Source organism: Amblyomma mixtum, chromosome 10 (genome assembly GCF_055824585.1).
Source record: "Amblyomma mixtum isolate Tamu chromosome 10, ASM5582458v1, whole genome shotgun sequence".
In the NCBI taxonomy this organism is placed as follows: domain Eukaryota; kingdom Metazoa; phylum Arthropoda; class Arachnida; order Ixodida; family Ixodidae; genus Amblyomma; species Amblyomma mixtum.
Window position 1 is genome coordinate 120954522 of NC_143021.1, and position 23309 is coordinate 120977830.

Sequence of the window (23309 nt, forward strand, 5' to 3'; positions counted from 1 at the left end):
AGGAAGCAATTATCTTAGACACCACTAGGACCAGATTTTTGAAACTCCCTGTGGACAGAGGATTTATAATGCTCTTTGTAATGCTTTAATAATGTATTTCCTTTATATTTCAAATAACGATTTCTGTATGCATGCAGGTGGTCTATCAATAATATCTGAAGGTTTATTAGAGCTGTGTTCTGTCACCTTCAGTTCTGCTGCTCCCTTCATTCTCCGCTAAAAGTCAGACATTTCTTGTCAACGCTTTATGCTTTGCTTTGCTTTGGACATTTCGAGAGTGTGTTTGCTCAAATGATATTGTTAGGTGTACGCTACGTAAGTTTGATCGGGCGCACTAGTTTATGTGCTTTGTATGGCCAGCTTTCTTTTAGGCATGCCATGACTAGTCAGACACTGCTATGCGATTTCGACAGCACCCTAGAGATGTGTAAAATTGGTCGCCAAATAAGGATTTTAATTTCAACTTTATCAACTGAGCCGTGTCTAATTTTTCTGCCCCTGCTGTGGTAAAGATACTAACCTAGCAGATAGGTGGGCCTCAAACATGAAAGCCAATATCCTGCAATGATACTCGCTATATCACATGCACTTTCCTCCTTTTCGCAGGAAGTGCCACAAACGGGCCAAAGGGCGACACATTCACAAAACTGCTCCGGTACGGCGCTGCTTCATTCGAACTAGACCCCCTGGCCCTACCTGACCAGATGGTGGATTTCTCGTTTTTCGGCCGAGTGGTGCTGGTCGAGGGATCCCTGAGAGGTTTGCGATCACTGAGGCGGACAGGAGCGAACTTCGTCTGGGCAGACGAAGGCACGCTGGGCGTCAACGTGGACATCGGAGCCGAACGACTTGGCGTGAACTACACGGCACTGGTGACGCCTGTCGGAATAGGCCACATGGTGGTCTACCTGTACGCCGCGGTGAACGCCGCAAGGGTATCACTGCAGATCAACGAGTGAGTATCAGGGGAAAGCTTTTCCACTACGTCACACAATTCAAAAACTGTTCAAGGTGGAGGTAAGCCACATAATTCCAGTGCTTGAAGTTCTCCTTTGATTTAAGATTGCAACCAGTTGACGCAGATCTGTATGTATGTATGTATGTATGTATGTATGTATGTATGTATGTATGTATGTATGTATGTATGTATGTATGTATGTATGTATGTATGTATGTATGTATGTATGTATGTGTGTGTGTGTGTGTGTGTGTATGTATGTATGTATGTATGTATGTATGTATGTATGTATGTATGTATGTATGTATGTATGTATGTATGTATGTATGTATGTATGTATGTATGTACGTGTGTACGTATGTATGTATGTATGCATGTATGCATGTATGCATGTATGTATGTATGTATGTATGTATGTATGGATCATCATCATCAGCCTGACTACACCCACTGCAGGGCAAAGGCCTCTACCATGTCTCTCCAATTAACCCTGTCCTTTGTCAGTTGCCGCCACTGTATCCCCGCAAACTTCTTAATCTCATCCGCCCACCTAACTTTCTGCCGTCCCCTGATACGTTTGCTTTCTCTTGGAATCCATTCCGTTACCCTTAAGGACCAGCGGTTATCTTGCCTTCGCATTACATGCCCTGCCCAAGCCCATTTCTTCCTCTTCATTTCAACTAAGATGTCATTAACCCGCGTTTGTTCCCTCACCCACAACGCCCGCTTCCGATCTCTTAACGTTACACCTATCATTCTTTCCATAGCTCGCTGCATTGTCCTTAACTTAAGGTGAACCCTCTTTGTTAGCCTCCACGTTTCTGCCCAGAGTCTAAGAACTGATACTCTCTATTATAGAGTATACCGGCTACTGAACTCTCTTTAGCAGCAGTTTACTCAGCGCAAATTTCCGAAGGAGTGAAACGCCTCCTTCGGTAAAGAGTAAAACTGCGAGTGCACTCAATCTAGGGCCTGAGGGAGTTGGAGGTTGTTTATTTTCTTAGCTTTTGTACTGCAGCGGAGCGATATATATAGTGACCTGTGACTCGCATCTCATGCAAACTTGTGATAAGCAAGAACAACCAAACAAGAAAGTGCGCTGTGCTCCGCCTACAGAGCCAGACCTTGCACATAACCGATACGTGCAGTGTACACTTTGGAGATTATTGCGTTGCATTCATACAGGATATTTGATTTGATTTCAATGAATTTTGGTCAAATGTTTAGGGGAATCCTCCAAGGTGGAGTAGATTTGTAATAAGGGAGTAATTACTCATTGGCATCCACCCAAGCGCAGCCATACGGCTACAAAGGAAAGCTATACAGCTTGAATTTTATGTCCCAAAGCGATTGCACTGACATCGCGACATCCCAAAGCGAAGTACACTAACATCGCGCAGTGAATGAGGCTTTGGCGTTTCGCTTTCATCGAAATGCGACCGCCACGGGGTTCTGAATAGTGTATACCATTCAGCGAAGTCATGCACTCCCGTAGAATGCGTATAAGGAGAGACTGTCATGGTAACAGTCGCAATTGATCCTAAACATTAGTTTATTGCTGTGTGAATATATGTTATGCCCTTCGAAACCGCCATTCACATTTTGCAACATCTATTTCAACACAGCGACCTCCAAGGAAAAGCGGTTCGCAGAAACGAGCGATGCTTCTGTTAAAAGAAAACACTTCTGTCAGATCCCGTAAACCTTCGCGGTCGACAGCGAAACATTAGTCCAACCACTTTATATTGCATTGTTACTACGGTATGAATACTCGACGAGTGCTCCAGGGAAGCTACACATCATTTTAATACGAATAATAGTGCATCAGGACACCAGTTCACTCGTCCGCGAAGGCGAGTTAACGTACCGTGCACCATGAAATTGCTCTCGAGTAAAGATTTTTCGTGGCTTTCAGATGTTGCCTTTAGTGTTTCATCATTTACTGAGCTGTATCAACTCTAACCAGCCAGTGACCTACGAATTTGGAGAACACAACTCGCGACATATACGCACGAAACTTCCGCTGAACACAAAATGTAAGCATATATAACTATTCAAAAGCTGTACCACTCGTCGAAAACTTAGCGCTTGATTGTTAATGGCTGTCTCTCGCAACCAGTCCCAATTCAGTCTTCGGTGAAACGAGGGTGCCCACTGTCTCCGCTCCTGTTCGCATTATACTTGGAGCCACTTGGAGTAGAGCTGTCAATGGTTTCCGAATAATGGGCCACGAACTGAAGGTATTGGCTTATGCAGATGACCTTGCGTTTTTGTGTACTGATAAGCCAAGCATCGATGAGGTTATTCGTTTAACGGAGGACTTTGGTTCGGTGTCAGGAAGTCGGATTAATCGCTCTAAGAGTTGCGGTATTTGGTTTGGTAGCTGGGGTACGACACCTGCTGAATATGCTGGTATAACATGGACATGCAGGCCACCAAAGTACCTTGGCGTCCCTTATAGTGCCTATAAGCATAGCGCAGATTATTGGAAAGACCGCGTGTCAACTCTTCAGCGCTATGCTCAAACGTTTGTCCCCCATGGCCTCTCAATTTTTGGCACGGCGACCGCCTGTAATCTGTTTCTCGCCACTAAAATATATTATGTACTGCAAATTATTCATTGCGCAAGACTTCCTATCCAGCGTTTTCACAGGGTTTTCGCTACTTTTGTGTGGGATTCGTCTTTTGAATCCATGAGGAGTGATGACCTTTTTCGGCCTGTAAGCGCTGGCGGCCTTGGTCTAATTCACCTGTATGTACGACAGATAGAGTCACGTTTCATGTTTTTCCGTGACACTACACACCCAATAGTACGTTCATTCCTGCAAACAAATTTAGTTCATGTTTTACCCAAACTCATTGTGTCTTCCAATGTTTGTGACCGACCGTGTTTGTGGGGCATAATCAAGAGGTGTATTTGGCTGTCCGTTTCCTACTTGTTCGTTTTTCTCCTGAGTTCCTTTTTTTAGTGTCGAGGAAAAAGTTGTATAAGGATTTGATTAGTATACTCTTCCCTCCGCCCATGTACCGCTCTCTGTATTTTGGTTTACCGGGGCATGACGTACTCAAAAGAGTAGGTAAGATGCCAGTCTCGCCGTGTACAAAGACCTTTTTCTTTAAGTTACACACCGGTACGTTGCCCGTTAGAACATGGTAAGAGAAAAAGGGCATTTTTGTGTCTACCGTTAATTGCCGCCTTTGTGATGAACCAGAAACAATTGAGCATTGTTTCATCAGTTGCAAAGATGCAGTACTCTTCTGGGATATCTTGCAACGCACATTTAAAAAAAGAATTCATCTGACTCCACATTCTGTTCGCTATCTCACTGCGCTGGCATTTGTTGATGAACCCCTGGACATGTTCTTTCTGATTGGACTGCACAGCCTTTGGAAAACTCGCATGATGGACAGACACTGTGCCTGTTGTGTCTACAAAGGATCACTTCAGTGGAATGGTTGTTCATCTAAGAGACGTGTATGCCCCGACTGAGTACGAACCGGAGTGGCACTCACTATTAGTGATGTGCTCTGCATTGCCCCTTTTCTAGTGCATGGTCTTTTCAACATGTATTGTTTAACAGTTTTCATAATGGCTTGTATATAGTTCAGGTACAGAGAACATTACATCACTGTAATAAATACCATGTTGAAAAAAAAAGCAAACTTAGGCGAGAGGTCGCGCACTCGGCTCGCAATGCAGATCTGCGGTTCGAATCCTCGCTCCGGCGCAGCTTATTTTTTTCCCCAGCCATTCGTAATAAAGGAGTGTCTCTACTCCTGCAGAGGGAGTGCGCCTTGCAGGAGTGCGGCGACTCTGGAAAAAGGAGTGAAATATGGGACAAGCGCATACTCCATCGAAAGCAGTTCCCCGCACTCCTTTAGTTCTTAGAGTGCATAGGGGAGTACCGGTAAGATACAGCTGTTGTAAACTTTCCTGTTGAGGGATATTGGTAAACTGCCATTCATGATCTGAGAGAACCTGGCATATGCGCTCCACCCCACTCTAATATTTTCAGTTATTTCCCTCTCATGATTCGGATCAGCGGTCACTAGCTGCCCTAAGTAGACATATTCTCTTACTACTTCTAGCACCTCGCTACCAATTGTCAACTGCTGCTCCCTTTCAAAGCTCCCAGCGCAACTCACGCTGAGGAGGTAGCCATCGCCCTGGCGGCCTCTCACCCTCAGACGCAATATATCCTCTCAGACTCGCAAGGAGCTTGTCGAAATTACGAGCTGGGTTGGGTCTCCCTCACAGCTTATCGAATACTTCGGAACGCGGCACGGGACCGAGATCCTACGCTCCGCTACTTAGTCTGGACTCCGGGCCACCAAGGCCTACCAGGTAACGAGGCTGCAGACGCAGCCGCCCGCGCACTCACTTCCCGGGCCCCTGGCGATGACCTTACCGATTCGGATCTGGACAGCGAACCCCTTTTAAAATTTCAAAATATAGTCAATCACTATCAAGACTCTCACCGCAAGTACCCGACCACCCTCACGGGGCTGGGAAAAGCAGGTGAGCGTCTTTTTATAAGACTTTTTACAAATACATTGCTGTGCCCGGCAGTCATGAAACACTTCGACCCCTCCTTTTCCGGCCTCTGCCCATACTGTACGGAGGTGGCTGACAGCTACCATATGGTGTGGGCATGCCAGAAAAATCCTTCCCTCACCCCCCACCCCAGCCCAACCCGAGAGGACTGGGAGGCGGCCCTGCTCGGCTGCCACGACCTTCCGGCCCAACAGGCCATGGTCCGGCGTACCCGAGCGGCGGTAGAGTCAAATGGGGTCCCGGAATAGGGACCGCACCTAGTATTTTGAGGGGGGTGGCGCACTAGAGGCCACCTTCCAAACTACCTCTCTGTGTAACCTGTAATAAATGCTTTTCACCACCCCCACCCTTGCTAATTTCGTTTAATTGCGTACAAATTGCACTCGATGGCAAGTTTCTTAACGCAACGCTGAAAACTAATCTGTGATTTGCCGAGGGTGTGCATACAGCAGGAAAAAAAATCGCCAAAGGTTAACAGTCAAGCGCCCGGCGACGATATAAAGCGCAGGCGCTGGGATCGGCGTTACCAGCCCGCGATAGAGGAAAATAAAGATGGACAGCGCGTGCACGGAGCACACGCACGGTACGGGCTGTTCGGACCCCCCGGTGTTCCTCTCCCGTGTGCTTTCCTTTTGCCTTTACTACCTACAGGTGAATACCAACCTTTACCTCCCGATTCTTGGCCGATCCCCCAGTGTGGGTATGTGCCATTCTGTCAAAGGCTACAACAACAACAACAACAACTAGAAGCCTGCCACGCTGGTCATCTTGCTCTGGTGCTCCGCTGCGACCCCGCAAATCTTCAACAGTGGTGACTCGGGCCTAAGACATGACTGACACCAGCAACCTACCGCCCTCAGGCGACCTTCCGCCCGACGCTACCTTGCGCCGCAGTCCACCCGCCTCGTCTTGGCTGCTGCGAGCAACTTGGCCCTTGACAGCCTCGCCCAGCTCGCTGATCGAGTCCACGACGCGACTTCTCCTTCCGTCGCCGCCCTCTCTTCTCCACCGGAGACCTCCGTCATTTCACGGTTAGAGGCCCGGATCGATCAGCTGGCCGCTTCTATCGATGCCCTTCGGACGTCCTCTCATGCCCCGCACGGTTTATCCTCAACACCTCGCCGCCGTTCGTCTTCACCGAGTGGTCCGCACTCGTCCAGTCCTCGCAGTCCGCGTCTATGCTGGTATCACCGAACTTTCCAGCACCGCGTTCGCCACTGCACTCCATCATGCAACTGGTCGGGAAACGTGCCGCGAGATCACTGACGGCGGCGTGTGACCTCGCTCTTCAACCTAGCTGCCTTTTCGTCGTCACAAATCGCATTTCTGGCCTGCGTTTCCTCGTCGACACTGGGGCCGAAGTCAGCGTACTGCCGTCCTCCAAGGCAGACCGTGCTTCCAAGTCACATGTACCTATTCTCCGTGCGGCCAACTCAACCTCCATCGCCACATACGGTCTCTGGTCCCTCACTCTGGACGTTGGCCTGCGGCGCACGTTTCAATGGGTCTTCATCGTCGCCGATGTACATCAACCCATCCTCGGTTCCGACTTCCTGATGCACTTTGATCTGGACGTCAGCATGCGTCACCATCGTCTCCTCGACAGCAAGACGCGCCTTTCCATCACTGGCGTTATATCGGCTGTCGCTTCCACTGGCATCCAAACTCTGCTTCCGTCATGCCCGTGCGCCCAAGTCGTCGCAGACTTTCCCGAGGTCACGAGGACTTGTAATCTCCATCAGCCACCCAAGCACGGTATAACCCAGCACATTGTCACGCCTAGTCCACCTGTCGTAGCTCGACCGCGCCGCCCTTCGGTGAGCGTCTGGCTATTGCAAAACGGGAATTCGACCACATGCTCCAGTTGGGTATTATTCGCCCTTCATCCAGCACTTGGGCCTCACCACTCCATCTGGTGCCCAAGAAAGAACCGGGTGACTGGCGTCCGTGCGGGGACTACCGGGCTCTCAACGCTCACACGGTCCACGACAGCTATCCCCTTCCACGCATCCAAGACTTCACTGGACATCTGGACGGCTGCAAGATCTTTAGTAAAGTGGACCTTGTCAAGGCGTGCCACCAAATCCCTGTTGAGCCGGCCGATATTCCGAAGACGGCCATCACTACACCCTTCGGACTGTTTGAGTACGTGCGCATGCCTTTTGGGCTACGCAACGCAGCTCAAACTTTCCAAAGATTCCTTGCTTAAGTGACGCGGGGACTCCCGGCGGTATTTGCCTACATCGACGACATCCTCGTCGCGAGTCGTACTCCACAGGACCACGAGCGTCACCTCCGGGAACTCTTTCAACACCTCCAAGAGTTTGGGTTGGTCGTCAATGCCCAGAAATGTGTTTTCGGCTCTTCTGAGCTTGAGTTCTTGGGCCACCACATCTCGGCGCTGGGAATTCGTCCATTGCCTTCTCACGTCCAGGCCGTTAAGGACTTCCCAGCACCAACTACCCTACGCAAGCTCCGTGAGTTCCTGGGCCTAGTGAATTTCCACGGCGCTTTATCCATCACTGCGCCGGGCTTCTTCACCCCCCGACTGACCTTCTCCGCACCACCAAGTCCTCATCCTTTGCGATTTCGTGGTCTCCCGAAGCTCAGGCCGCTTTCACGGCTGCAAAACAAGCCCTCGCCGATTCAGTCGTCCTCATCCACCCTAGGACTTCCGCGCCCACTCGCATCATGGTGGCTGCTTCCAGCGTGGCCATTGGTGCGGTGGAGAGAATTGGTGGTGGAGAGAATAAACCCACTGGGTTTATTCTCTCGGAAGCTCCAGCCTGCTGAGACTTGCTACAGCGTATTTGGCCGTGAGCTTCTTGCCATCTACTCCACCATCCAGCACTATCGCCACTTCTTGGAGGGCCAGCCTTTTTACGTTCTCACGGACCATACGCCTCTGGTGTATGTGTTCCGTACGAACTCTTCGAAGTACGTCACCCGTGAACTTCGTCAGCTGGCCTAAATATCGGAGTTCACAACCGATATTCGACATATCAAAGGCACCGACAACTAGGCAGCTGACGCACTTTCACGCATTACCACCATCGGCGTGTCTTCACCTGCTGTGGACTGGCCGTCCTTGGCCCGGGCACAGTTTGAAGACCCTGAGCTGCACGCCCTGCGTGAGCACCCCCGAGCCCTCCGTCTGCAGCTCGTGCCTCATCCGTTTGTGCCCGGATCGCTCTGGTGTGACGTATCATCGGCTCTACCGCGACCGTTCATCCCGGAGGCCTTTCGTCGTGCCATTTTTCATTCCCTTCACGACATCTGCCATCCTAGCATTCCAGCCACACAGCGCCTCGTTACCCAGCGGTACGTCTGGCGGAACATTAACACCGACGTTCGCCAGTGGGCCCGCTCGTGCCTTGCTTGCCAGTCCGCCAAAGTGACACGCCATACCAAGACTCCCCCTCGGTCTTTCCTGCCGCCTGGATCGCGCTTTGACCATATTCATCTTGACCTGGTTGGACCGCTTCCCCCATCTCAGCGCTACAAGTATATTCTGACGATGGTCGACCGCTTCACCCGTTGGCCCGAAGCCGTGCCAATTCCGGAAATTACTGCGGAAACAGTTGCCAGAGCCTTCGTTTCGACGTGGGTTTCCCGCTTCGGCTGCCCCGGCATTGTTACCACGGATCGCGGCCGCCAGTTCGAATGCGCCCTTTTCCCTTCGCTCACCCGGCTACTCGGCACTAAACACTGCCGCACCACATCCAACCATCCCTGTGCCAACGGCATGGTCGAGCGGCTCCATTGCTAGCTCAAGGCTGCCCTCACTGCGCGCCTGGATCGCGAGCACTGGGTAGACCACCTCCCTGTAGTGCTCCTAGGCCTACGTGCCGTCCTGCGTCGTGACCTTGGCTGTTGGGCGGCCGAACTCGTCTTCGGTACCTCCCTGCTGCTTTCCGGAGATTTGTTCGTACCTTCGGCTCCCTCATCCCAACCCCTGGAATACCTTCAACGCCTACATGACTGTCTTCATCATCTGCGCGCAGTGCCGCCTCGCTCATCAGCCCATCAAGTCTTTGTGCACCCAGACCTTGCTTCCTCGACGCATGTTTTTGGCCGACGAAACGCTGTAAAGGCGCCTCTTACCCCCTCATACGACGGCCCGTACCGCGTCCTCAACAGGACGACAAAGTCAGCGACAATCCTGCTCGTTGGTCGTGAAGAGGTCGTCTCCCTCGATCGACTCAAACCCGCGTACCTCGAGACACGTCCCCAGGAGCTCCCCCCAGATGTTGCCGGCCCACCTGCAGACCTGCTTGCCGCCGTGGCTACCCCATCTCTGCTCCGTCGGCGCGTACATTTCGCCGTTCCGTCTAGGCGAGGGGCCCTATAGCGCCCGGCGACGCTATAAAGCGCAGGCGCTGAGATCGGCGTTACCAGCCCGCGATAGTGGAAAATAAAGATGGAAAGCGTGTGTTCGGAGCGCACGCACGGCACGGGCTGTTTCGTAACTAGAAGCCTTCCCCGCTGGTCAACTGGAAACTTCCTGCGAGTCTTTTTTTTCTTTCTGGAACAAGTAATTTTAGATGAACGAGCAGTTGTCCGTTTCCTCATTTTCTCTGCTTTCTTCATTGGCATTGGGCCTTGCGCTGTTTAAATTATACTATGTATAATCAACTCGCTCATCAGTTTGTGCTTTCAAGCAGTCCCGTTCCAGATGAGATAGCGTCTGTCCCGTCCTGTCTTCCTGCGTGCTCATCTTAAGAACAAAAAGAGTATAGCGATGAATTGGTTTGGTTTGGTTCATGGGGTTCAACGTCCCAAAGCAACTCAGCCTATGACGGACGCCGTAATGGAGGGCCCCGGAAATTTCGACCACCTGGGGTTCTTCAACGTGCACTGACATCGCACAGCACACGGGCCTCTAGAATTTCGCCTTCATCGAAATTCGGCCACCGCGGCCGGAATCGAACCCGCGTCTTCCGGGTCAGCAGCCGAGCGCCGTAACCACTGAGCCACCGCGGCGGGTATATATAGCGATAAACTACTTTTTTCGCACCTAGCACCGCCGCGTGTTCTGTACGAGTTATGCGCGAAAAATACGAAAACGCATCTCTCTAGAACCATATCAAAATAATTCTGCAGCTTGTTGCAGGAGAGCAGACTAAAGTAACGCCATTGCATTGAACACGGGTGTGACGACCCCACATAATGCGCAGGTCCACACGGGACGGAGAGGTAAGAAGACACCGTATGGCTCAGTTTAAACAAAATGATGTAATCAATAATTATACATTGTACATCAGAGGCAGGGGTGTCCGAGCTTACGTGGCGACGCCGTCATGGGGGTGATGGAGGGGCTCCGGAGTTGCGATCCGTCGGTGGCTGGCAGAAACCGCGCGCCGTCCGGCTTCGGCGCTGAAGGACCCTTTTTCGTGTCCGATCTCGTCCTCAGCGTGCGTTTCGTCCGCACTCGCCAGCTATATCTGCTCCGCCGGCCACTCCCAATCTCCTGTCTCCCCGGCTGGATTGTTTCTTTCTTCCTCCTTTCCACGGCGGCGCCGCGGCACCCCCGACCTCCCTCGTTGGAATGTCGTTTGTCTCCCGCCGGCAGCTTTTGTACCATTGTACCCCTTCAGTGGCTTGCCGCCGCTGGGGGCTCCGTCTAGGCGGCGCCGCCGAACGCGGACCGTTTAAGGGGAGACAAGGGAGTAGGACGGTTGAGCACAGAGGAGATTCCGCCGAAGATATGGGCCCTTGTAGCTCACGCACGGAACGTCACACTCGCTCACCCTCCAGAAGAATGTTCTCCGAACATTTGAGTCCAGGCAGCTCCCCTTCTTTTTCTGAATCGCCTCGCACATTCCGTCCGACAAAACACTTTTCGCTGCAAACAACACCACTGCACTGCACCATATGCCGCAGCTGTCATAACTGGCGTCTCCAGGGGCAGCACTGATCTTCTTTCACAGACAAACATGAAACTCAGCACCCAAGCCTCTCCTTGCTAGTCCAAACTGGACGAAATAAATTTACCACAGTTACAAAGGAGCTCCCACTTCCAGCACAATCACTGCACAGACAAAAAAATATATAGATAACGAAAGGAAGTCGGGCATGTCCTGCATCCTGTGTAAAAGTGTTACTTAATGACAGAAAGGCTTAACTAGCAACTCCGATATTTTAACACATAAGCACATAGCAATGTTATGAGCTGCAGCATTACACAGTCTTAACCAGTCCCCAACTCCGCTCTGTTTACGCCATTAGTCCGACTTAGCTTTCCGATTTCGAAGCGGATATCGGCGTTCATGAGTCGTACCAAGTAATTCTGTGACCCCTTGTCTGCTTTGAGACTCGCGAGGGCTCGTGGCAGGAGCCTCTCTTGGCGTTATCTGCGCGGCAACCTCGCGCGCTCCTTCCTCCAGCAATGCATGAAGTAAATCCGGTGGCATTCCTGCCGTAACCTCTGGCGCTTGCCGAACAAATGCAGGAGAGGGCGTTTCTTGCGAACAATCTGCGCGCTCCGCTTCACTTCGGTCCCCATCAAAATCTGCGCTTTCCCCCTCCTCATTTCGTGAATACTGAACCGGTGCCGACTTGAGGCGATTTGCGTGTATCCTTATCAAGCGGCGGTTCACGTCTCGGACCCTGAAGTTTACCGGAGAAAGCTTCTCGACAACCTCGCACGGTCCTCTCCACCTCGTCTGGAACTTACGAGCCAACCCAATCTGTCTTTGGCAGTTTTCGATGTACACGCTGTCCCCCACATCAAACGGCGCGCTTCTAGCACCGCGATCGTGCACCTCCTTCCTGCGCTTCGCCGCTTTCTTTAAGGCCTCCTTTGCGATGTCCCTCGCCACTTGCAAGCGCGATTCTAGCTCAACCTTATAGTCGTCCAGTGAAGCGTATGGGACACGACGGGGGCCCTCTGGCACTTCACTAGGCTGGTCCGGGTCTCGGCCGTAGAGAAGAAAGAATGGCGATTCGCCCGTGCTCTCGTGTGCTGCAGAATTGTAGGCAAACATTGCATACGGGAGCCACAAGTCCCAGTCCCGCTGGTCGCGCGAAACAAAATGCGACAGGAACCCGGCCACGGTTTGGTTCAGTCGCTCCACCGCGCCGTTGCAAGCCGGATGGTACGGTGTTGTCTGCTTCTTAGTGATCTTAAGCAGCTCGCAAACTCTCCTCATTAGCTGCGACACGAAGTTCGTTCCCCGATCTGTCAAGAGTTGCCTCGGAGATCCATGTCGGAGCACGATCTGTTCGACAAATGCTCTTGCAACCGTGTCTGCTTTCTGATCTGGGAGTGCTACCGCTTCCGCGTATTTTGAAAGGTGATCGACAAATACTAAAATGTACCTGTTTTCAGAAGTGGTCGTGGGCAATGGGCCCATTATATCCATACCTGTCCGCTCGAAAGGAGCCGAAACCTCAGGGAACGGCTGAATTGGTGCTGGCCTGCGTCCCTTGGGTGTTTTTCTTTCGCGACAGGAATGACACTTCGCACAGTAGTCTCTAACATCCTGTCGCATGCCACTCCAAAAGTACAAACGCTCGACGCGCCTGCGTGTCTTCGCTACGCCAAAATGACCGGCGCACGGCGCATCGTGGAACGCGCGAAGAACCCTTTCTGTCCACGACCGAGGTATGACGACTCTCTCCCAAGCGGTTTTCTCTGGTCTCCCTTTCCTGGTTGGCCTCGTGCGCCGACACAGGGTGCCGTCTTTGCCAATGAAATAACCTAGCTGTTCGGGGTGAGATGGCGCGCCCTCTAAGCTTTCGATTATTCGCTTCAGGTCAGGATCTTTGCACTGCTCTGTGCGTAATTCGGCGGGGTCGACTACGGGGACAAACTCATCTATAGCTGACACGGCAGCTGTACGGCTGAGCGCATCAGCATTCAGATGTGTCTTTCCTGACTTGTGCTCCACCTCAAAGCAGTATTCCTGCAGCTGTAGATTCCATCTAGCGAGTCGCGAGCTAGGGTCCCTGACACTCATCACCCATTTCAGAGGATGGCAGTCTGTGACTAGCTTGAATTGGCGGCCGTAAAGGTAGCATCTGAAGTGCTTTACTGCCCAGACAACGGCGAGGCACTCCCTTTCTGTAGCTCCGTACTTCTGCTCTGTGGGGCTCAGCTGTCGGCTAGCAAAAGCCACGGGATGTTCTTTGCCCTCGATAACCTGAGATAACACAGCACCAACTGCGAACTTTGACGCATCTGTGGCCAAAACGAAGGGCAAATTAAAATCCGGGTGGCGCAACAGCGGTGCACTCATTAGCTTCCTCTTCAGGGCCCCAAAAGCATCCTCCTCGTTTTTGCACCAGCGAAAGGCGACATTTTTGGCTGTTAAGGCAGTGAGCGGCTTAGCGAGCTTCGCGAACTCCTCTATGTGCCTTCGGTAGTAACCGATCAGGCCGAGAAACTGCCGGACCTGGCGGACACTAGTCGGGGATGGAAAGTCCGAGACACACCTTAGTTTCTCAGGGTCCGGTCGCACTCCGTCAGCTGAAACAACGTGCCCGAGGTATTTCACCTCGTTTTTGAGGAATTGACACTTAGAAGGCTTCAGCTTGAGACCAGCTCCTCTTAGTCGCACCAAAACCTGCTCAATATCGCGCAAGTGGTTCTCAAAACTGTCACTGTATATGATTATGTCATCCATATACACGAAGCACAGCTTCCCCAGAAGACCCGCCAGGATAACATCAGCGGTTCTCTGCCAGACAGCAGGGCTGTTGACCAGACCCATCGGCATTCTTTTCCATTCATAGTGCCCTGAGGGCGTGTTGAATGCCGTTTTCTCAGCATCTGCCGGATCCATTGCTATCTGCCAGAATCCCGCCACCATGTCCACTACCGTGAAGTACCTGGCAGAGCCCAGCTGAGAAAGCGTCTCCTGTATATTGGGAATGGGGTATGGATCGATGCGAGTTACGGCATTTAGTTTGCGGTAGTCCACCACCAATCGATACGAGCCATCTGGCTTTTCCACCAATAGTGCCGGTGCTCCCCATGGTGACTTTGAGTGTTCGACAATGCCGCGATCAATAAGGTCCTGCACCTGCCGCTCCATCTCCTCACGTTGGGAGTAAGGAATCCTGTACGCACGTTGGTAAACGGGCGATGAAGTGCCGGTTTCTATCCTGTGCTTTATAACGCCACAGCAGCCCAAATCCAGGTTGGACGCGGCGAATACCTCTGAGTAGTCGTTCAGCAAACCAGCCAGAGCCTCCTTCTCCCTGGATTTTACGTGGGAAAGATCGAACAACGCATTTGGAGGAGCCGAAGGACTAGTATGCTCTACAGTTGCGAGTACCGTATCGGTGGGCTCACGTTTCTCTATCGCAGAGGTGAAGAAAGCCAATGTTTTGTTCTTGGGAAGGCTCAGTGGCTGCTGGCTACAGTTAACCACCCGTAGGGGCACTCTGTGGGCGTCATTAACAGTCACGAGGCACGCGGCCGCCTTCAGGCCATTACTAAGAGAGTCGACCGGTTCAAGCACTCCCACGGCGCCGCTCTCTACATCTGCAGGCACATAAGCGTACAAAATGTGCTCCGACCACGGAAGGACGACCGCCTGATCCACCAGCTTTACGGCAACCCGCGAATATACCTTCTCTAATGATCCCAATGCTTGACGGGTGTCAATATCGGTACTGCGAATCTCAGCCCTGCTCCTGTTCAAAAACGGAACTTTTGAGCCCCCCGCATTAACTTCTTCCTCAGAGAATGAGACTACTACCTTCCCTTTTCTCAAAATATCCTGCCCTAATATACCTGACACTCCGTTTGGCAGAGACACCGTGTCCGGGCATACGTAGCAGGGGTGCTCCAACGCAATTCCGCCGAGAGTGAAGTGTAACCGGTAGAGCCCACTTATGCCAAGAGGATCCCCCGTTATGCCAACAAATTTGGTTGCCATACTACCAGACGCTTCCAACACCTCGCGGTTCCCTTTCCTTCGAAGCGTGTTAAAGCTGCTTTCCTTAAGCAAGGTCACCTTTGACCCCGTGTCTATCAACAATTCCATGCAACAACCATTTAACTTGCAACGCACAACAGGGCATGCCTCATCGGCCACACAAACCACCACCACCTCATTACCCACTGCTCCCTCCCCACACTCATCAGGATGGGGAGGACAACCTAGTTTTTTGTCCCTGTATCTGGAGCTTCGCTGTAGGCTTGCTTAGGGCGTGTCTCGCCTGCTTCTCTTTGTGGCTCCCCACGGCGCACGTTTGGGCAGAACCTTGCGATGTGTCCGCGACCCTGGCACGCGAAGCACGCGATTTCTTCAAAATCTCGCATACCGCGCCTGTAGCTTTGTGGCGGTCTCCGGTTTCCAGCGAATGGGCGCCGTTGAGCGCCCGCTTCAACCTGGCGTTCCACCTGCTGAGATAGCAGCTGCTCTAAGCTATCTAACTGCTCTGTCAAGAGAGCAACCTCAGGGTTGGGCACCGCTCTCTCTATGACGCGTACTCTCGCTGCGGCCGCCGTTAGCGCCTCATTTCGTTCCTCATCCAATGCGGCCGCCACGGCTTGGTCGAAATTGCTCGGCTTGCGCGAGAGCACGAACCGGCGCACGGGGTCTTGCAGACCAGCCCCAAACAAAGCGGTCATTTCCTCTTTAAGTAGATCCTCCGCGTATTTCTTCTTTAGCTGGTCTCCTTCCTCCTCCCTACTCAGCGTATCGCGCGCTAGGCGCTGAAGCCGCGACGCAAACGTTCGCACGTCCTCCCCTACCATCTGTCCGGCGTCACGGAACCTCTGTACCCGCACATGACGTGGTTCAGTGTCGAAATGCTCGAACGCGAGCTTCTTAAATTCCGCAAATGATTTTGTGGATTTTACTTTTTCGTCTCGCCAAGCAAAATCATGAGCAGCTCCTGCCATCTTACACCTCGCCATTCCCAGCATTTGAGCATCGGACCATCCCCCCATTTTCCCAATCTCTTCTAGCATGGAAAAGAAATCGCAGACTGGAACCCCTGTCTTATCTCCCGTAAACGTCGGAATGACGCTTCCTAATGCCAGCATGCTTGCTCCGAGCGACGGCTGTGGAGTGGGAGCTCCGTCAGTTACAGACATTTTTTTTTTCGCTCCAGCCTTCCGGTGCCTCAAGCCTCTCAAATGGGGGTCAAAGTCCCACAATCAGTCCCGTGATTCCCCTTTGATTACAATTTTGAAGTCATGAATGTCGCAGCATTCAGAGGACATTTGCTTTTGAGATCCCACTTCTGACACCAGTGTGACGACCCCACATAATGCGCAGGTCCGCACGGGACGGAGAGGCAAGAAGACACCGTATGGCTCAGTTTAAACAAAATGATGTAATCAATAATTATACATTGTACATCAGAGGCTGGGGTGTCCGAGCTTACGTGGCGACGCCGTCATGGGGGCGATGGAGGGCTCCGGAGTTGCGATCCGTCGGTGGCTGGCAGAAACCGCGCGCCGTCCGGCTTCGGCGCTGAAGGACCCTTTTTCGTGTCCGATCTCGTCCTCAGCGTGCGTTTCGTCCGCACTCGCCAGCTATATCTGCTCCGCCGGCCACGCCCGATCTCCTGTCTCCCCGGCTGGATTGTTTCTTTCTTCCTCCTTTCCACGGCGGCGCCGCGGCACCCCCGACCTCCCTCGTTGGAATGTCGTTTGTCTCCCTCCGGCAGCTTTTGTACCATTGTACCCCTTCAGTGGCTTGCCGCCGCTGGGGGCTCCGTCTAGGCGGCGCCGCCGAACGCGGACCGTTTAAGGGGAGACAAGGGAGTAGGACGGTTGAGCACAGAGGAGATTCCGCCGAAGATATGGGCCCTGGTAGCTCACGCACGGAACGTCACACGGGAGTCGGACATAGCGTAAAAGTTTAAAACTCAATGGCTTGCCCAACAACATTTCAGAAATGTACCCCGTTGCTAAATACAGTGAAATCACGAATTTTTAAACGTCCTTGAAAGTACTCTGACCGGTTGGTATTATTTATTAACCTTCCTCATTTTTATTAAAACGCATTTTGTTTTCACTTTAGTTATTAATTTGTAATAGTTGCTGATTACAGTGGTAGGTTCTCCTGCCTGCTTGATCCTTATTGTTTGGAAAACATTTAACGTTCCGCAATGGATTCTTTACTCTTTCTTGCTACATTCGGCTTAGGTCGCAGTATCGAAATATCGAGGCATTTCGCGACTTCTGGATTTTTTTTGAAGCAGAGGCTGTAGGCTGATTTGCTGTCTTCTAGCTGAAATTATTCGCGGCATCAAGATTTGCGAAACTTGTTAACATGCGATTTTTGCCTGTCCTATCCTTACATCTCTCACGTAATCCTTGTAAAATGGTTTGGTTTATGGGGTTTTACGTCCCAAAGCGACTAAGGCTATGAGGGACGCAGTAGTGAAGGGCTCCGGAAATTTCTACCACCTGGGGTTTCTGAACGATAACTGGCAGCGCACAGCACACGGGCCTTTAGAATTTCGCTTCCATCGTAATTCGAACGCCGCTGCCGGTATCGAATCCGCGTCTTTCGGGTCAGCAGCCGAGAGCTATAACCACTGAGTTCGTTTCGGGGCGCGCTTATTGCGGCCCATTTTCGGAAGCCATTTCAGTCGCCGACGCCGACCTTCCACCGCCGACCTTCCACATGGCACAGCGTAAAACGCTTTGCCGTTTCCGGTGCGGTTGCTGCAGTTTGGCGCACTGCACTCAGTCATAGCTGACGGATGCGTCCGTCACAACCACAGCAGAACACCAAACCAGACGTCACAGGTGTGCACGGAAAATGTATGAAATGTAGCCTGCAGCGCGGGCTCACATGAGGCGTCGAACTTACAAGGGTTCGCTCTGCACTGTGCCTGTGAAGTCAGCTTCTCCGCGGAGTGTTGATCACATAACGTCACGAAAATCATGTGATCGCCTCTCGGCGAATCACGTTCGGAGCGGCGAGGGAAAACAGGCGCGGAACTCTGCTCCCTGCGGGAGGATGTAGCATGTACAGGAACACTAGTTCTCCCTAGTTCTACGACTGTTCCTGTCCTCCGTATTATTCGGGCCACGCCTGTACTTACTTGGAAAGGAACATTCATTGTGAGCCATTGGCGAGTTCTGTTTCCGGCTCCTGACAAGCTTTCCATGCTTTGCCATAAAGTGAACGCCCCTTCATTGCGAAAGCCAGCCTGGTCAGACAGTACCGGTCACCTTTTGTCGCATGCAAAGCTGGTGCAGTTTACAAAATTCTCTTCGGCTGTGACAGGGTCTACGTAGGGCAAACCGGCCGGTGCCTTAGAGGTTGTGGGGTTACTGGCACGGTTCAGACCCTGAACTCAGGACCAACGCCACTCCGCTAGCTCGACCACACCTGTGGCCGCGAAGAACACACCTCCGAGGAATAAGCCCGCAGGCAAAACCTTTAATTGGGATCTCCCAATGTCTTTCCTCGGTCGCGCTCAGGCAGCAGCGGCAGGCAACAGGCACAGGACACAGGCACAGGAGACAGGCACAGAGCAGTTCAGGTCACCTGGGCCGCCGCTGGTGTCGCGTCCGCTCTCTCTCAAGGCTCGCTGTCAACTCTCCATCAGACTGTCCCGTGCGCGCGGCCCGTGCGGCCGCCGAAACCGAGAGAGGGGTGGGTAAGGAGGGCTGCCCACGTGACGACGCGTAGTCGCGGGCTCCTCCCCACCGCTCCCTCCGCCGCTGCGCCTATTCGGGGGCCGCCAGAGGAAGAGCCGCGGTAGGCCATGAGAGAGAGAAGGGTGCACCGGCGGGCGAGGGGCAACATGGAACCCCACAAGGTACAGAGCGCTGAATTTGAAGGACGAATTTTTTTTCGGCCCAACGGAAACCTTGCTGCCTAAAGCGGTGTATTCCGCAATGGTTTTATTGGAAACACTATAGGAAGTTTTTACTGAGAATTTTTAAATCAGTGCACACGATCATTTTTATGTATGCCGATGCTAAAAACCATGAACAACAAGCGCGATGATGATTGCACGTCGGGAAAATTACTGTAACAAAAACTAAAAGGGAAGAATCATCGAAAAAGAGAATCTGACAGCATCAGGGCTTCATCTCGAATCTTTGGTGATGCAGACAACGTCACAAACACTTAACCGCAATGAGTGTAACCTTAATCCGATTCACGTGCGAACCTTGCGGCGATTACTGTAGCTTTTAAAGACAAACATTTTTTGTAGTAATTCCAGTGTGAACAAGGCCCCGTTTTATGTGCCGAAGCGTCAACATGAAATTTCTTTTCCTGGTCGGCGTTTCTTTTTTTTTAGGTATAAATCTCATCCGACAGACAGTAATGAGATATACAGGGTGTTTCACCTAAGACTTTCTGCAATTTTTAAAAATAAGCTATTTGAATTAGATGCGCGCTTTTTCTGGCATAGCATTGTCAGTGGTGTAGTACATCATAATGCAGCTAAGACGTGCTAGCTAGCAGGCTTGTTAACCAATATTCAATACGTAACTTTTAAACTATTACCGTTGGGCTCCTTAATTATTGAGAGGCATGCAGCCCACCGTAAGTAATGTTCATATCCGTTTTTAGAATTTCGAGAACGCGATTATCCTCGGCGCTGTGGCCCAACAAATTTTGGCTATTTCGACGAGTTAGGTACACTGGAGAGGTTGCTTTGCCTGCAAGCTTCTCAAACCGCATATATTTTGGCGCGATGTAGGCGAAATTTGTTGGGCCACAGCGCCGAGGATAATCGCGTTCTCGAAATTCTAAAAACGGATATGGACATTACTTACGGTGGGCTGCATGCCTCTCAATAATTAAGGAACACAACGGTAATAGTTTAAAAGTTAACTATTAAATATTGGTTAACAAGCCTGCTAGTTAGCTCGTCTTAGTTGAATTATGTTGGACTACACCACTGACAATGTTATGCCAGAAAAAGCGTTCATCTAATTCAAATAGCTTATTTTGAAAAATTGCAGAAAGTCTTAGGTGAAACACCCTGTATTTAGTGTATGGAGTAGCGTTAATTTCGGTTTCGTTACCCAAACCTTGTATGGCACAGGGATTTACGCCTCATGGATGAGAGTTTTAGTTGACGGTGATTGTCGCTCCATCCAAGAAATTCAAAACACTGGATTTGAAATTTTACTTGAAAAGTAAAATTTTAAAGTAAAGTTTCCTTAGAAAGCATTCATCTTTTTAGCGTAAACAGGACAAAGAAAGAAAGAAAGAAGGAAAGGAAGAAACAAAGTAAGAAAGGAAGAGGGAAAGAAAGAAAGAAAGAAGGAAAGAAAGGAAGAAAGAAAGGAAGAGAAAAAGAAAGAAAGAATGAAAGAAAGAAAGAAAGGCAGAAAGAAGGAAAGAAAGAAAGAAAGAAGGAAAGAAAGGAAGAAAGAAAAAAGAAGGAAAGAAAGAAAGAAAGAAAGAGAGAAAGAAAGAAAGAAAGAAAGAAAGGAAGAAAGAAGGAAAGAAAGAGAAAGAAAGAAAGAAAGAAAGAAAGAAAGAAAGAAAGAAAGAAAGAAAGAAAGAAAGAAAGAAAGAAAGAAAGAAAGAAAGAAAGAAAGAAGGACAAACACGGGCGCTACTTGCAACTGATTTATTGAAGGTGGCACCGCGGCATATACATCCATATGCTTGCACAGGCGCGGCCTAAACAGAAACCGGGAAACTAGCCAGCAGAAGTTATCACAATAGACGCGAAAGAAAATTCCCATCAGCATTGTACAGGGCGACTGAGGTGTCACTAACACATTCCGATCCCGCTTTTCTGACAAGAACAAATGCCCGCAAGGTTTTACGGGTTGACCTTTAATGTCTCATCGTTGTAAGCAGGAGTTGTCGACAGAAATGTCACGCTTTTCAGTTGGTCCAAGCGGTCGTGACGTCACAGTGCGCAAATTTCAAACGGGGCCAATTGTACTTTGGCTAGTAACCAGGCAACCAATTGAAGGGATCGTATATTGATGCTCCATGTAAGTGGGACTGAGTTTAGTTAATTGCTTAATTACTCAATCAGCCTAATTAACTTATCTAGTCAGGCCATACAAATAAATAAAACCGAGTAATGAATTGGTCGAGCTCGGGAATCGAACCCCGCTCTTCCGAGTGTGAGACGAGCATGCAATCCACTCCGCCATGCCAGCTCGATGGTTTGGGAAGAACAAAGGTGCGTCTAGTGAATACGGTGTCTTCGCTCACTCCCATCCTCCTCCCTTCCCTTCCGGCGAGGTTTAGGTGTCCACCGAGATATGAGAGACAGATACATTTCCTTTCCTCAAAAACCAATTTACCGATGAGCGAGGCATAGAACCGAATGGGCGATGGCGTTCTATGGACTCCTGGAAGCGTTGCAAGACGTTGTCACGTTCCACTCTTAAAGGCGAAGCTTAACATCTTAACCACACATCAGTGACCGCACTTTAGGTAAAAAAAGTGCCCCCCCCCCCCCCCTGAATTTTGACGGGTGTCCACCGAGATATAGGAGACAGTTACTGCGTAATTTCCTTTCCTCAAATACAATTTTCATTTTCTTCATTACGGGCCATCTTTCTCTTTCTTCTTTCACTCCCACTTCCTCCCTTCCTCTACGGTGCGGTTCAGGTGTCCACCGAGATGACAGAGAATTACTGCGCCCTTTCCTTTCCTCAAAAAGCGTTCAAAGGGCAGGGCATCGCGCCGAACGGGTGGTGGCGTTCCGTGGACTCCCTGGCAGCGCTACAACACGCTGTCGCGTTCCACTCCAAAAGGCGAAGCTTAAGCGTAATTAATTAGCAGTTAATTAGTATTCAGGCACAAATCAGTAATTAACCATTAATTCGTCATTTGTCGTCACTTAATAATTAGTACTCAATTACATGTGACGCCACCAGTACCACAGAAGCAGTCAAAGTGGTGCGGAAAACGCTTTCGCCTCTACGCACTTTAGACAGTCAAAGTGCCCCCTGAATTTTTTTATTACTTCTGTCTAGGTTTGGCACGCAACGGAAATGCTGTTTACAAGCTGTGCAAGCAATGGAGTGGTCAATAAGATTCGTGCGCTCCCTATTAGCCGTGACTGCGTGGACACTGACCGCCCGCCGAGGCAGAGAACGCGCACAGATCATGTTCGCCCTTTATAATCCAACACCAGGAACGAACTCCAATAAGAAACAAGACTGTAGCTCGTTTCTAGTATTGGATTTGTTGTTAGTCTTGTCTCTGTCTTTTGTTTTTATTGCTCTTGCCTTTTTTTGTGTGTACGGAGTGCTCGTGTAAGGATTGATTAGAAACTCGGGACTTTTGCGGATGTCCTATTCTCTATCCTATTGTGCTGCCACAACCCTTCTATCTGTGGGTTTTTGCACAGTCTTCTGCAATATCGTTTCTTCTTTTTTTCTGAGGTGCTTCGTTGGCATTCCTGCTGACCCCATCCTTACCAGTTTCTCTTGAAATGTTGCCTCCTCGTTGTTGCTTCCCGCTTGTCACCGAAATGCTGTAATGAGCGACACCTCGAGGATCACTCCCCTGTCTTTCTGTGAAAGCGATGAGGTGGTGGGGAAAGGAAGTCCCCCCCCCCTCTTTTATTTTCTGTCGTTCCCTCCTTCCGAACACCTACATCCACGTTAGGGGATCGCCCTTTCAAATTCTCACTGACTTCCTTTTTCCTTTCTCGTCTTTGTTCATCCTCCCCCCCCCCCCCCCCCCCGTCCCCATTTTTCACATTTGTGCTTTGCGCTAATCTTGCAGATCGCGCGTGCTTTAAAAGCTACGTATTTCGAACTCTGTAATACACTCGAAAAGGCTGGTCCTGGAGCCGAAACGTCGTGAATTAAAACCTGTTATGTTTTCCAATTTCTGGTGAATTTATCTTTTATATATATATATATATATATAT

The 23309-nt window shown here is 50.6% G+C and overlaps 1 protein-coding gene across 1 annotated transcript in view; it reads left to right on the plus strand.

The window, feature by feature from the left end:
* Nucleotides 1–23309, plus strand: part of LOC149326799 (uncharacterized) — a 51746-nt gene that overhangs the window by 26945 nt on the left and 1492 nt on the right. Inside the window, exon 2 of the mRNA XM_089562334.1 lies at nt 607–955. Within this exon, the coding sequence (XP_089418460.1) occupies nt 607–955 (349 nt within the window). The remainder of the gene's footprint in view (nt 1–606; nt 956–23309) is intronic.